General features: G+C 47.8%; 1 protein-coding gene across 1 annotated transcript; it reads right to left on the reverse strand.

The window, feature by feature from the left end:
- Positions 1-930: 930 nt before the first annotated feature.
- DCAF11 (DDB1 and CUL4 associated factor 11) lies at positions 931-13,917 on the reverse strand. Its single transcript, XM_086870671.1, has 13 exons — positions 13,793-13,917; positions 12,532-12,668; positions 11,959-12,056; positions 11,597-11,649; positions 10,399-10,499; positions 9,247-9,393; positions 8,632-8,686; positions 7,839-7,965; positions 6,170-6,346; positions 4,141-4,294; positions 2,396-2,542; positions 1,668-1,774; positions 931-1,065 (listed from the first exon to the last, which is right to left on the reverse strand). The coding sequence occupies exons 1-13, from the start codon at positions 13,915-13,917 to the stop codon at positions 931-933; spliced, it is 1,563 nt and encodes a 520-aa protein (XP_086726797.1).
- Between the last annotated feature and the right edge of the window lie 135 nt (positions 13,918-14,052).

Here is a 14,052-nt window from a genome sequence, read left to right on the forward strand (position 1 = left end):
GGGGCAGAACTGACCTATGGGTCACACTCGGATCTATGGGGCAGATCCCAATCTATGGGTCAGGGACGGATCCATGGGTCACATTCAGATCTATGGGGCAGACCCCGCTTTATGGGGCAAGGATGGATCTATGGGTCAGAGCCGGATCCATGGGTCACACCCAGATCTATGGGGCAGACCTGGATCTATGGGTCAGAACTGATCTATGGGGCAGGGACGGATCTATGGGTCACACGCAAATCTATGGGTCACATTCAGATCTATGGGGCAGAACTCAGTCTATGGGTCACACCCGAATCCATGGGGCAGAGCAAGATCTATGGGTAATAACTGAACTATGGGTCACACTTGGATCTATGGAGCAGACCCCGATCTATGGGGCAAGGATGGATCTATGGGTCACATTCAGATCTATGGGGCAGAACTGATCTATGGGTCACACTTGGATCTATGGGGCAGACCCAGATCTATGGGGCAGATCCCAATCTATGGGTCAGGGACGGATCTATGGGGCAGGGACGGATCTATGGGTCACACGCAGATCTATGGGGCAGAACTGATCTATGGGTCACTCTTGGATCTATGGGGCAGACCCTGATCTATGGGGCAGATCCCAATCTATGGGGCAGGGACAGATCCATGGGTCACACTTGGATCTATGGGGCAGACCCCGATCTATGGGGCACATTCAGATCTATGGGGCAGACACGGATCTATGGGTCAGGGACGGATCTATGGGGCAGACCCCGATCTATGGGGCAGACCCAAATCTATGGGGCAGGGATGGATCTATGGGTCACATTCAGATCTATGGGTCACACCCAGATCTATGGGTCACACCCAGATCTATGGGGCAGACACCGATCTATGGGTCACACCCTCCCCTCCCCCCCAACCCCATCACCAGAGGGGGCGTGGCCACACCACACGTCAATCATTTATTGCTGGGCGTGTCCCGCCCCTCCCCCTCCCCCTCCCCCTCCCCCTCCCCCCCGAGGCCCCGCCCCCGTCGTCGCCGTCGTCGTCGCTGTCGCGATAATCCCAGAGCCGGACGGTGCCGTCCCACTGCGGGGGGCGGGGCCACGTCAGGCCACGCCCCCTTCCAGGACAGGCCACGCCCCCTACCTTAAAACCCCGCCCCTTTTAGCCCCTCCCACTGCTCAAATATGCAAATTGAACCAAGCTCCGCCCACTTCTCAATTAAACCCCTCCCCCTTTAGCCCCTCCCACTCATTAAATATGCAAACTGAGCTAAGCCACACCCACTTTTCAATCAAGCCCCTCCCCTTTTAGCCCCTCCACCTCGTTACATATGCAAATTGAGCCAAGCCCCGCCCACTTTTCATTTCAACCCCTCCCTTTTAGCCCCGCCCCCTTTCAGCCCCGCCCCCTTTAAGCCCCTCCCCCAACCCTCAAATTAGCGCTTAAAAATTCCCAATTTTTTTCCCGCCAAAAATTCCCTTTCCTGGTTTTCAGGCCACGCCCCTTTCACCCCAAACCACGCCCACTCCCCCCAGATTGGCCACGCCCACTTCCGGTTTCAATTCCCCTCCCCCCGGAAATTCCCGCCCCTTTAAAATCCCGATTTCCCCGCCACTTTTAAAGCCCCGCCCCCTTTTGATTTCCCGCCATTTTAAAGCCCCGCCCCCTTTTAAAGCCCCGCCCACCGAAGCGCTGGCGAGCCACGCCCCCTCGGGGCTCCAGCTGACGTCACGCACGCAGGCGCTGTGATTGGTCAGGCGGCGCAGGGCCCGCCCCGTGGTGACGTCATAGACTGAGGAGGAAGAAAGGGGCGGGGCCAAAGGTCCCAGTTTAAACCAGTTCAAACCGGTTAAAAAACCCAAAACCCGCAGTTTTTAACCCATTTTTAACCCATTTCCCCCTCCCAGTACAAACCAGTAACCCCACCCCCCATTTCCCGCCATTTCCCGCCATCTTGTTTCCATTGTCCGCCATCTTGTTTCCCCATTTTTTCCCCGTTTTTTTCCATTTTTTTACCGTTTTTTCCCATTTTTTCCCCGTTTTTCCCTCTCCCAGTCCCTCCCAGTCCAAACCAGTAACCCCAACCCCCATTTCCCGCCACTTTCCGCCATCTTGTTCCCATTTTCCGCCATCTTGTTCCCATTTTCCGCCATCTTGTTCCCATTTTCCGCCATCTTGTTTTCATGTTTTTCGCCTTTTTTTCCCGTTTTTTCCCCGTTTCTCCCCATTTTTTCCCCCTCCCAGCCCCTCCCAGTACAAACCAGTCCAAACCAGTAACCCCAAACCCCGTTTCCCGCCATCTTGCTCCCATTTTCCGCCATCTTGTTTCCGTTTTTTCACCGTTTTTTCCCGTTTTTTCGCCGTTTCTCCCCATTTCTCCCCTCCCAGTATAAACCAGTATAAACCAGTTTACCCAGCACGGCTCCCTCGGCGCTGCCGGCCGCCAGGGCGGGGGCGAATCCGGGCGGGGCCAGGCGGCAGCGCAGGAGCGTGTGCAGAACCACGTGACCACGGAACGTCAGCAGGGAGGCGTCGCCCGGAAGGGGCGTGGCCCGGCGGGCTGGAGGGGGCGGGGACAGCGGTCAGGCCACGCCCGTGGAGGAGGGGGAATGTTTGAAGGAAAATTTGGGCGGAATTCAAGCGAAATCGATGAAAACGGAGCCAAATTCACCCGAAATTGAATGAAATTGACCCGAAATTGACTAAAATTGAGTGGAATTCACCCAAAATTGAGTGAAATAAACCAAAATTGATCAAAATGGACCCAAATTCACCCGAAATTGACCCAAAATTGACTGAAATTGAGTGGAATTCACCCAAAATTGAGTGAAATAAAACAAAATTGACTGAAATTGACCCAAATTCACCCAAAATTGAGTGAAATAAAACAAAATTGACTGAAATTGACCCAAATTCACCCAAAATTGACCCAAAATTGACTGAAATTGAGTGGAATTCACCCAAAATTGAGTGAAATAAAACAAAATTGACTAAAATTGACCCAAATTCACCCAAAGTTGACGAAAATTGAGCAAAATTCACCTAAAATGACCCAAAATTGACTCAAATTGAGTAAAATTCACCTAAAATTGACTAAAATTGACCAAAATTAACCCAAAATTCACCCAAAATGACCCAAAATTGACTCAAATTGACCCAAATTGAGAAATTCACCCAAAATTGACCCAAATTGAGGGAAATTCACTCAAAATTGACAAATTTCACTCAAAATGACCCAAAATTGACTCAAATTGAGCCAAATTGACCCAAATTTCAGCAAAATGGAGCCAAATTCACCCATAATTGATCAAAATCGAGTAAAATTCACCCAAAATTGAGTGAAATAAAGCAAAATTCACCCAAATTGACCCAAAATTGTCTTAAATTGACCCAAATTCAGCAAAATTGACCCAAAATTGGCCCAAATTGAACAAAATTCACTCAAAATTTACCCAAAATTGAATGAAATTGACCCAAAATTGAGCAAAATTGAGAAAAACTCAAAACTGAGCAAAATTCAACCAAAATTGACCCAAATTGACCCAAAATTGACCCAAAAATGACCCAAAAATGACCCAAAAATGACCCAAATCAGCCCAAAATCCACTTCCGGCTTCTCCCAGTCCAAACCAGTCCAAACCAGTAACCCCAACCCCCATTTCCCGCCATTTTCCGCCATCTTGTTTTCGTTTCCCGCCATTTTCCGCCATCTTGTTTCCAATTTTTAACCCTTTTTTCCCCATTTTTTCACCGTTTTTTGCCGTTTTTTCACCGTTTTCTCCCCATTTCTCCCCCTCCCAGCCCCTCCCAGTACAAACCAGTCCAAACCAGTAACCCCAACCCCCATTTCCCGCCATTTTCCGCCATTTTGTTTTCATTTTCCGCCATCTTGTTTCCATTTTTTTCACCATTTTTCCCAATTTTTTTCACCGTTTTTTCCCGTTTTTTCACCGTTTCTCCCCATTTTTCCCCTCCCAGTACAAACCAGTACAAACCAGTAACCCCAACCCCCATTTTTAACCCTTTCTCCCCCATTTCCCCTCGTATTTTCCCCATTTTTTCACCGTTTTTCACTGTTTTTTCACCGTTTTTCACCGTTTTTTCACCGTTTTTCCCCATTTTTCCCCCTCCCAGTACAAACCAGTATAAACCAGTCACCGTTCCGGGGCGCTCTCTGCCACCGGTAGTCCCAGCTCTGCCGCGCCACCGCTCTCCGCGCCGCCGCCAGCGCCGCCGCGCCCGAGGGGCGCCGCAGGTCCCAGAGCTTGGCCGACTGGTCCTTGGAGTTGGAGACCACGTAACGCCCGTCCCCCTGGCGGTGAAAACCAGTAAAAACCAGTAAAAACCAGTAAAAACCAGTAAAAACCAGTTTGGGCCTTTTTTTCCCCTTTTTTTGTATTTTTTTGGAATTTTTTTGGAATTTTTTTGGATTTTTTTGGATTTTTTTTGGATTTTTTTGGGATTTTTTTTTGGATTTTTTTGGATTTTTTTGGATTTTTTTTGGATTTTTTTTGGATTTTTTTTTTTTTATTTTTTTTGGATTTTTTTTTGAATTTTTTTTGGATTTTTTTTTGCATTTTTTTTGATTTTTTTTTGGATTTTTTTCACGATTTTTTTCATTTTTTTCACGATTTTTCCGCATTTTCCATGATGACAGTTTGGTCTCCTGGCCCAGTTCAGAGACGAAATCCCAGTTCAAACCAGTAAAAACCAGTAAAAACCAGTTTGGGCCTTTTTTTCCCGTTTTTTTGCTTTTTTTTTGGAATTTTTTTGGAATTTTTTTGGATTTTTTTTTTATTTTTTTGGATTTTTTTTGGATTTTTTTCACGATTTTTTTCATTTTTTTCACGATTTTTCCCCATTTTCCATGATGACAGTTTGGTCTCCTGGCCCAGTTCAGAGAGGAAATCCCAGTTCAAACCAGTAAAAACCAGTAAAAACCAGTTTGGACATTTTTCCCCATTTTTTTGCATTTTTTTGGAATTTTTTTGTGGTTTTTTTTTTATTTTTTTCGCATTTTTTCCCTTTTTTTTTGATTTTTTTCCCAATTTTTTTTCCCCATTTTTAACCCTTTCTTTGCCGTTTTTCACCATTTTTTCCCCGTTTTTTCCCGTTTTTTCACCATTTCTGCCCATTTTTCCCCTCCCAGTATAAACCAGTATAAACCAGTAACCCAATTCCCTTTTTAACCCATTTTTAACCCTTTCCCCCCCATTTTTTTACCATTTTTAACCCTTTCTTTGCCATTTTTTCCCATTTTTTCCCGTTTTTCCCCCATTTTTCCCCATTTCTCCCCCTCCCAGTCCCTCCCAGTATAAACCAGTAACCCCAATCCCCATTTCCCCATTTTTCCCCATTTTTCCCCATTTCTTCCCCATTTTTCCCCATTTCTTCCCCATTTTTAACTCTTTCTTTGCCGTTTTTCACCATTTTTTCCCCGTTTTTTCCCGTTTTTTCACCATTTCTCCCCATTTTTCCCCTCCCAGTACAAACCAGTATAAACCAGTAACCCAATTCCCTTTTTAACCCATTTTTAACCCTTTCTCCCCCATTTTTTTACCATTTTAACCCTTTCTTTGCCATTTTTCACCATTTTTTCCATTTTTTCCCCGATTTTTCCCGTTTTTTCCCCATTTCCCCCCATTTTTCCCCTCCCAGTCCCTCCCAGTATAAACCAGCAACCCCAAACCCATTTTTAACCCTTTTTTACCCATTTTAACCCTTTTTAACCCATTTTTAACCCTTTTTAACCCTTTCTTCTCCATTTTTAACCCTTTCTTTACAATTTTTCCCCATTTTTTCCCATTTTTTCCCCGTTTCTCCCCATTTCTCCCCCTCCCAGTCCCTCCCAGTATAAACCAGTAACCCCAAACCCCATTTCCCCATTTTTCCCCATTCTTCCCCATTTTTAACCCTTTATTTACCCTTTTTAACCCTTTCTTTGCCATTTTTCACCATTTTTTCCCATATTTCCCCTCCCAGTACAAACCAGTATAAACCAGTAACCCAATTCTCTTTTTAACCCATTTTTAACCCTTTCTCCCCCATTTTTTTACCATTTTTAACCCTTTCTCCCCCATTTTTTTACCATTTTTAACCCTTTCTTTGCCATTTTTCACCATTTTTTCCCATTTTTCCCCCATTTCTCCCCCTCCCAGTCCCTCCCAGTATAAACCAGTGACCCCACCCTGGCGTGGAGGAAGGTCAGCCCGTCGCGGTGTCCGGCCAGAGTGACCGCCGGCCCCTCGGGGAGGCAGCGCCGGTCCCAGGCCCGCGCCACCGCGTCGTCGCCGCCCGACAGCAGCAGCTGGCCCGAGGCGTCGGCCACGGCCACCGCGTTGACGTCGTCCTCGTGGGCGGGGACCTGCGGGGAGAGGGACTGGTTTGGACTGGTTTGGACTGGTTTGGACTGGGAGGGGGAAAGAACGGGGGGAAACGGTGAAAAAATGGGGAAAAACGGTGAAAAAATGGCGGAAAACGATGGAAAAATGGGAAACAAGATGGCGGACAACGGAAACAAGATGGCGGACAATGGAAACAAGACGGCGGAAAATGTAAACAAAATGGTGGAAAATGGCGAGAAATGGGGTTTGGGGCAACTGGTTTGGACTGGTTTATACTGGGAGGGACTGGGAGGGGAAAACTGGGGGAAAAAAGGGATGAAACGGTGAAAAAATGGGAAACAAGATGGCGGAAAATGGAAACAAGATGGCGGACAATAGAAACAAGGAAAATCAGGTGAAATGGGGGTTGGGGTTACTGGTTTGGACTGGTTTGGACTGGGAGGGGGAAAAAACGGGGGGAAACGGTGAAAAAACGGGGAAAAACGGTGAAAAAATGGCGGAAAACGATGAAAAAATGGGAAACAAGATGGCGGAAAATGGAAACAGGATGGCGGACAATGGAAACAAAATGGCGGACAATGGAAACAAGATGGCGGAAAATGGAAACAAGATGGCGGAAAATGGCGGGAAATGGGGTTTGGGGTTACTGGTTTGGACTGGTTTATACTGGGAGGGACTGGGAGAGGGGAAATGGGGAAAAAACAGTGAAAAAATGGAAACAAGATGGCGGAAAACGGGGACAAGATGGCAGAAAATGGCGGGAAATGGGGTTTGGGGTTACTGGTTTGTACTGGTTTGGACTGGGAGGGGAGAAATGGGGAAAAAACGGGAAAAAACGGTGAAAAAACGGCGGAAAACGGTGGAAAAATGGGAAACAAGATGGCGGGAAATGAAAACAAGATGGCGGAAAACGGGGACAAGATGGCGGAAAATGGCGGGAAATGGGGTTTGGGGTTACTGGTTTGGACTGGTTTGGACTGGGAGGGGTAAAAACGGGGAGAAACGGTGAAAAAATGGGGAAAACCGGTGAAAAAATGGTGGAAAACGATGAAAAAATGGGAAACAAGATGGCGGACAATGGAAACAAGATGGCGGACAATGGAAACAAGATGGAGGAAAATGGCGGGAAATGGGGGTTTGGGGTTACTGGTTTGTACTGGTTTATGCTGGGAGGGACTGGGAGGGGAAAACTGGGGGAAAAAAGGGAAGAAACGGTGAAAAAATGGAAACAAGATGGCGGACAATGGAAACAAGATGGCGGAAAATGGCAGGAAATGGGGGTTGGGGTTACTGGTTTAGACTGGGAGGGACTGGGAGGGGCTGGGGGAGGGGGGAAATGGTGAAAAAAGGGGGAAAAATGGAGAAAAAACGTCGGAAAACGGTGGAAAAATGGAAAACAAGATGGCGGAAAATGGAAAACAAGATGGCGGACAACGGAAACAAAGGAAAAAACCAGCCCAAACTGGTTTGAACTGGTTTGAACCGGTTTGAACCGGTTGGAACCGGCCTCACCCTCAGGACACGCTCCTGCGCCTGCCGGTCGTAGACGTAGAGGCAGCCGTCGTTGGCCCCGCCCACCACGTCCCGCCCATCCGGCCCCACGGCCAATGAGAAGACGGCGAAGCGGCGTTCTTCCGGTCTGGGGAGGGGGCGGGGCTTGGTGAGAGGTGGAGACACGCCCACTTTGCCAGATTTGGGTTGTGACGGGGTTTAAGCCACGCCCACTTTGCCATATCTGGGTCTAACGGGGATTAAGCCACGCCCACTTTCCCATATTTGGGTCTAATGCGGATTAAGCCACGCCCACTTTCCCATATTTGGGGCGAAAGGGGATTAAGCCACGCCCACTTTGCCATATTGGGTTACAACGGGATTTAAGCCACGCCTACTTTCCCATATTGATTTATAATGGGATTTAAGCCACGCCCACTTTCCCATATTGGGTTTGTTGTGGTTTAAGCCACGCCCAATTTGCCATATTGGGTTATAACGGGGCTTAAGCCACACCCACTTTGCCATATATGGACTTCATGTGAGTTCAAGCCACACCCACCAGCCTTTAACCCCGCCCCAATCCCGGCCACACCCCAATATGCAAATTAGACCCCCCAAACACATTAAAAATGCAAATTAGGAGAACCACGCCCACAAAATGCAAATTAATGCACAAACCACGCTCCCTAAACCAGGCGCAACCCGGACCCCCACAAATGATATGCAAATAATATGCAAATTAGAGCCTTAAAACTCAAGCCACGCCCCAAATATGCAAATTAGAGCATTGCAACCTAAGCCCCGCCCCCACCTGAGCTCCAGGGCCGTGTGGGCGTCGCCGTCGCCATCGAGATCAAAGACATGAACTGCGGAAAGGGGCGTGGCCTCGTTAGCCTACGCCCCTTTATTTTGTGGGCGGGGCTTGGGATGATCCCAGGCCACGCCCACTTCCGGTTCCCCAAAATTCCCGTTTTTTCGCCCGTTTTGCGGCCGATTTTTCCCGTTTTTTCGCCCTTTTTGAGCACTTCCGGTGACCTCCCAGTATGAACCGGTTAAAACCGGTTTAAACCAGTTTAAACCAGTATAAACCAGTAACCCCATTTCCCGCCATTTTCCGCCATCTTGTTTCCCTTTTTAACCCCATTTTTTTTGCCGTTTTTTCACCGTTTTTTTCCCGTTTTTTCGCCTTTTTTCCCCATTTCTCCCCCTCCCAGTCCCCTCCCAGTACAAACCAGTACAAACCAGTAACCCCAGACCCCATTTCCCGCCATTTTTAACCCTTTCTTTGCCATTTTTAACCCATTTTCTGCCGTTTTTAACCCTATTTTTGCCGTTTTTTCACCGTTTTTTCCCGTTTTTTCGCCCTTTCTCCCCATTTCTCCCCCTCCCGGTCCCCTCCCAGTCCAAACCAGTCCAAACCAGTTACCGGCCGAGGCCCAGGAGCAGTAGAGCGCCTGGCGCCCGTCGGGGCTGAAGGCCACGTCCAGGATGCTCCAGCCCACCTGGCGCCCCCTGCTGGCCCGGAGGAGCCGCAGCCCCTCCCCCGACACCTCGAAGAGCCGCAGGGTGTGGTCTGGGGAGGGGGGGGTTTGGGGTGAGTTTGGGGGATTTTGGGAAAATTCGGGATTTTTTGGGGATTTTTTGGGGAATTTTTTGGGATTTTTTGGGGATTTTTTTGGATTTTTTGGGGATTTTTTGGGGAATTTTTTGGGAATTTTTTTGGGATTTTTTGGGGGATTTTGGGGGATTTTTTTTGGGATTTTTTTGGGATTTTTGGGGGATTTTTTGGGATTTTTCGGGGATTTTTTTGGGGAATTTTTGGGGATTTTTTTGGATTTTTTGGGGATTTTTTGGGGGGATTTTTTGGGAATTTTTTGGGGATTTTTTTGGGATTTTTTGGGGATTTTTAAAGGATTTTTTTGGATTTTTTAAGGATTTTTTGGTGATTTTTGGGGGGATTTTTTGGGAATTTTGGGGGATTTTTTTTGGGAATTTTTTGGGAATTTTTTGGGAATTTTTTGGGATTTTTTGGGGAATTTTTGGGGATTTTTTTGGGATTTTTTTGGGATTTTTTAGGGGATTTTTGGGGGATTTTTTGGGATTTTTCAGGGATTTTTTGGGGATTTTTTTGGGGATTTTTTGGGATTTTTTTGGGAATTTTTTGGGGATTTTTTGGGGATTTTTTTTGGATTTTTGGGGGATTTTTGGGGGATTTTTTGGGGATTTTTTTGGGAATTTTTTTTTGATTTTTGGGGATTTTTTGGGGATTTTTTTTGGGATTTTTTGGGAATTTTTTTTGGTAATTTTTGGGGATTTTTTGAGGATTTTTTGGGGATTTTTTCCAAGAATTCCTTTTACCAAAACCCCCCCAAAAACCGAATTTAAACCTGAAAAAACCCCCAAAAAACCCCCAAAAACCCCCAAAAACCCCAAAAATTTCCATTTTTTTCCCCATTTTCCCAGGATTTTCCAGAAATTTCCGGGGTTTTCCAGAAATTTCCGGGGTTTTCCGGAACTTTCCGGGGTTTTCCGGAACTTTCCGGGGTTTTTCCGGAACTTTCCGGGAATTCCCGCCCACCCTGCGAGGCCGTCAGGAATTTCCGGCCGCATTCCGAGAAGATTCCGCAGAAAACCTTCTGGGGGTGGGGCTCCAGCGCCGCCTCGTGATTGGGCAGGAAGCTGAGGGGAAACCAGAACAAACCAGTATGAACCAGTATAAACCAGTATAGACCAGTATGGACCAGTTTAAACCAGTATAAACCAGTATAAACCAGTTCAAACCAGTCCAAACCAGTATAAACCAGTATAAACCAGTATAAACCAGTTCAAACCAGTATAAACCAGTTCAAACCAGTATAAACCAGTATAAACCAGTTCAAACCAGTCCAAACCAGTATAAACCAGTATAAACCAGTGAAAACCAGTATAAACCAGTATAAACCAGTATAAACCAGTTCAAACCAGTATAAACCAGTATAGACCAGTATGGACCAGTTTAAACCAGTATAAACCAGTCCAAACCAGTATAAACCAGTCTAAACCAGTTTAAACCAGTATAAACCAGTATAAACCAGTATAGACCAGTATAAACCAGTATAAACCAGTATAACCAGTATAAACCACTTCAAACTAGTATAAACCAGTATAAACCAGTATAAACCAGTTCAAACCAGTATGAACCAGTATAAACCAGTATGGACCAGTTTAAACCGGTTTAAATCACTTTGAATCAGTTTAAATTGGTTCAAACCAGTTTAAACCGGTTTAAAACCAGCTTAAACCAGCTCAAACCAGTATAAACCAGTTTAAAACCACTTCAAACCAGTATAAACCAGTCCAAACCAGCCCAAACCAGTTCAAACCGGTCTAAACCAGTTCAAACTGATTCAAACCAGTCTAAACCAGTTCAAACCAGTTCAAACCGGTTTAAAACCACTTCAAACCAGCCCAAACCAGTTCGAACCAGTTCAAACCAGTTCAAACCAGTCTAAACCAGTCCAAACCAGTTCAAACCAGTTTAAAACCACTTCAAACCAGTTAAAACCAGTTCAAACCAGTATAAACCAGTATGGACCGGTTTAAACCAGTTTAAAACCAGTCCAAACCAGTTCAAACCACCTCAAACCAGTCCAAACCAGTCTAAACCAGTCCAAACCGGTCCAAACCAGCCCAAACCAGTATAAACCAGTATAAACCAGTATAAACCAGTATAAACCAGTATAAACCAGTATAAACCAGTACAAACCAGTATAAACCAGTATAAACCAGTCACTTACTGGGAGCTCAGCTGCGATCTCTCCTGCCGGGAGAAGCTCCGCCCCCATTCGCGCTGGGAGGGGGGAGGGGCGGGGTCAGTCCCAGTTCAAACCAGTCCAAACCAGTCTAAACCAGTCCAAACCAGTCTAAACCAGTCCAAACCAGTCCAAACCAGTCCAAACCAGTCTAAACCAGTCTAAACCAGTCCAAACCAGTCCAAACCAGTCTAAACCAGTCCAAACCAGTATAAACCAGTATAAACCAGTCCAAACCAGTCTAAACCAGTCCAAACCAGTCCAAACCAGTATAAACCAGTCTAAACCAGTCCAAACCAGTCCAAACCAGTCCAAACCAGTTCAAACCAGTCCAAACCAGTCCGAACCTGTCGCAGCAGCCGGGTCAGGTTGGGCTCCGCCCCTCCCCCTCCCCCCAGCTCCGCCCGCAGCTCCTGGAGGGCGGGGCCGGGTGGGGGAGGGGCAGCTGTGGAATAAAACAGGGGGAGGGGCGTGAGTGAAGCCACGCCCACCTCGGACTAAACCACGCCCACTCCCTTTAAGTCCCGCCCCCTCCCCATTCAAACCGCGCTCCCACAATCCAGGCCCCTCCCCCTCCTTTTAACCCCTCCCCCACCCCAATTAAGCCCCTCCCCCACCCCTTTAATGACCCAAACCCCGCCCCTTTAACCCCTCCCATTTAAGCCCCGCCCCTCTTTTAACCCTCCCCATTTAAGCCCCGCCCCATCTTAAGCCCCTCCCATTCTGCTCAAGCCCCACCCCTCGGGCAAGCTCCTCCCATTTAAGCCCCGCCCCCTCTGTGTAAGCCACGCCCCTCTGGGTTTAAACCCCGCCCCTTTAAGTTTAAGCCCCACCTCTAGGTTTAAGCCCCACCCCTTCATTTTAAGCCCCGCCCCTGCCATTTAAGCCACGCCCCCTGTGTTTAAGCCCCGCCCCCTCACCCCCGGGCGCCTCCTGGGCCCCTCCCCCATCTCCTTCCTCCTCCTCCTCCTCCTCTTCCGGTTCCGGTTCCGGTTCCGGGTCGGACTCGGAGCCCTCGGAGTCCGGGGGGGGCTCCCGGAGCCGCCCCCGCCGGGCCCTGGAAAGTTCCGGAAAGTTCCCCAAAAATTCCCAAAAAATGCCCAAAAAATTCCCAAAAAATTCCAAAAATACCTAAAAAATCCACGGAAAGTTCCGGAAAGTTCCCCAAAAAATTCCCAAAAAATTCCCCAAAAATTCCCAAAAAATCCGCGGAAAGTTCCGGAAAGTTCCCCAAAAATTACCCAAAAATTCCCCCAAAATTTCCCCAAAAATTCCAGAAAATTCCCAAAAAATTCCCCAAAAATTCCCCAAAAATTCCAGAAAATTCCCAAAAATTCCCCCAAAATTCCCCAAAAATTCCCCCAAAATTCCCCAAAAATTCCCCAAAAATTCCCAAAAAATTCCCCAAAAATTCCCAAAAAAATTCCCAAAAATTCCCCCAAAATTCCCCAAAAATTCCCAGAAAATTCCCCAAAAATTCCCAGAAAATTCCCCAAAAATTCCCAAAAAATCTGCGGAGAGTTCCGGAAAATTCCCCAAAAATTCCCCCAAAATTCCCCAAAAATTCCCCAAAAATTCCCGGAAAGTTCCTCAAAAATTCCCCCAAAAATTCCCAAAAAATTCCCCAAAAATTCCCCAAAAAAGTCCCCAAAATTCCCCAAAAACTCCCAAAAGAACCCCACCAAAAAATCCCCAAAAATGCTCAAAAAATTCCCCAAAAAATTCTCAAAAATTCCTCAAAAAATTCCCCAAAAATTCCAAAAAAATTCCACCCAAAAAACCTCCAAACCCCTCAAAAAATTCCCAAATTTTCCCCCCAAAATCCCCCCCCAAAATTCCCAAGAATTTCCCAAAAAATTCCCCAAAAATTCCCCAAAAATTCTCCTGCCCGCCCCTCCCCCCACCCAAACCCCTGCCCCTCCCCCCCCGTGGGAAAACCCCTCAAAACCCCCCCAAAATCCCCCCAAAAATTCCCAAAATTCCCCCACCTCGCCCCTCCCCCCACCCCAGGCCCCTCCCCCACCCCCCTCGGCCCCAAAACCCCCTCAAAAAAATCCCCCCCCCAAAAAAATTCCCAAAAAAATTTTTTCCCGGCAAAATCTTCCCCCCCTCCCCCTCAGGGCCGCCCCCTCCCCCTCCCCCTCCCCACAATTCCCGCCCCTCCCCCACCCCCCCCCTCACCTCCTCAGCAGCTCCCGCAGCTCCTGCAGCTCCAGCCCCTCCCCCCGCCTCCCCTCCCCTCCCCCACCCCTCCCCCCACCCCCCGCCCCTCCCCCTCCCCCTCCCCCACCGCTCCTGCCGCCCATTCCCCACCGAATCCCCTCCCCCCCACCCCTTCAGGAACCGCCGCCACTTCCGGGTTCGGGCCGCGCCTTAACTCAGCCAATCACAGACAGGCCACGCCCCTTCCAGCGCGGTTTGGACCAATCAGGAGCGGGCGT

This window comes from Cyanistes caeruleus, chromosome 33 (assembly GCF_971803275.1).
Source record: "Cyanistes caeruleus chromosome 33, bCyaCae1.hap1.1, whole genome shotgun sequence".
In the NCBI taxonomy this organism is placed as follows: Eukaryota; Metazoa; Chordata; class Aves; order Passeriformes; family Paridae; genus Cyanistes; species Cyanistes caeruleus.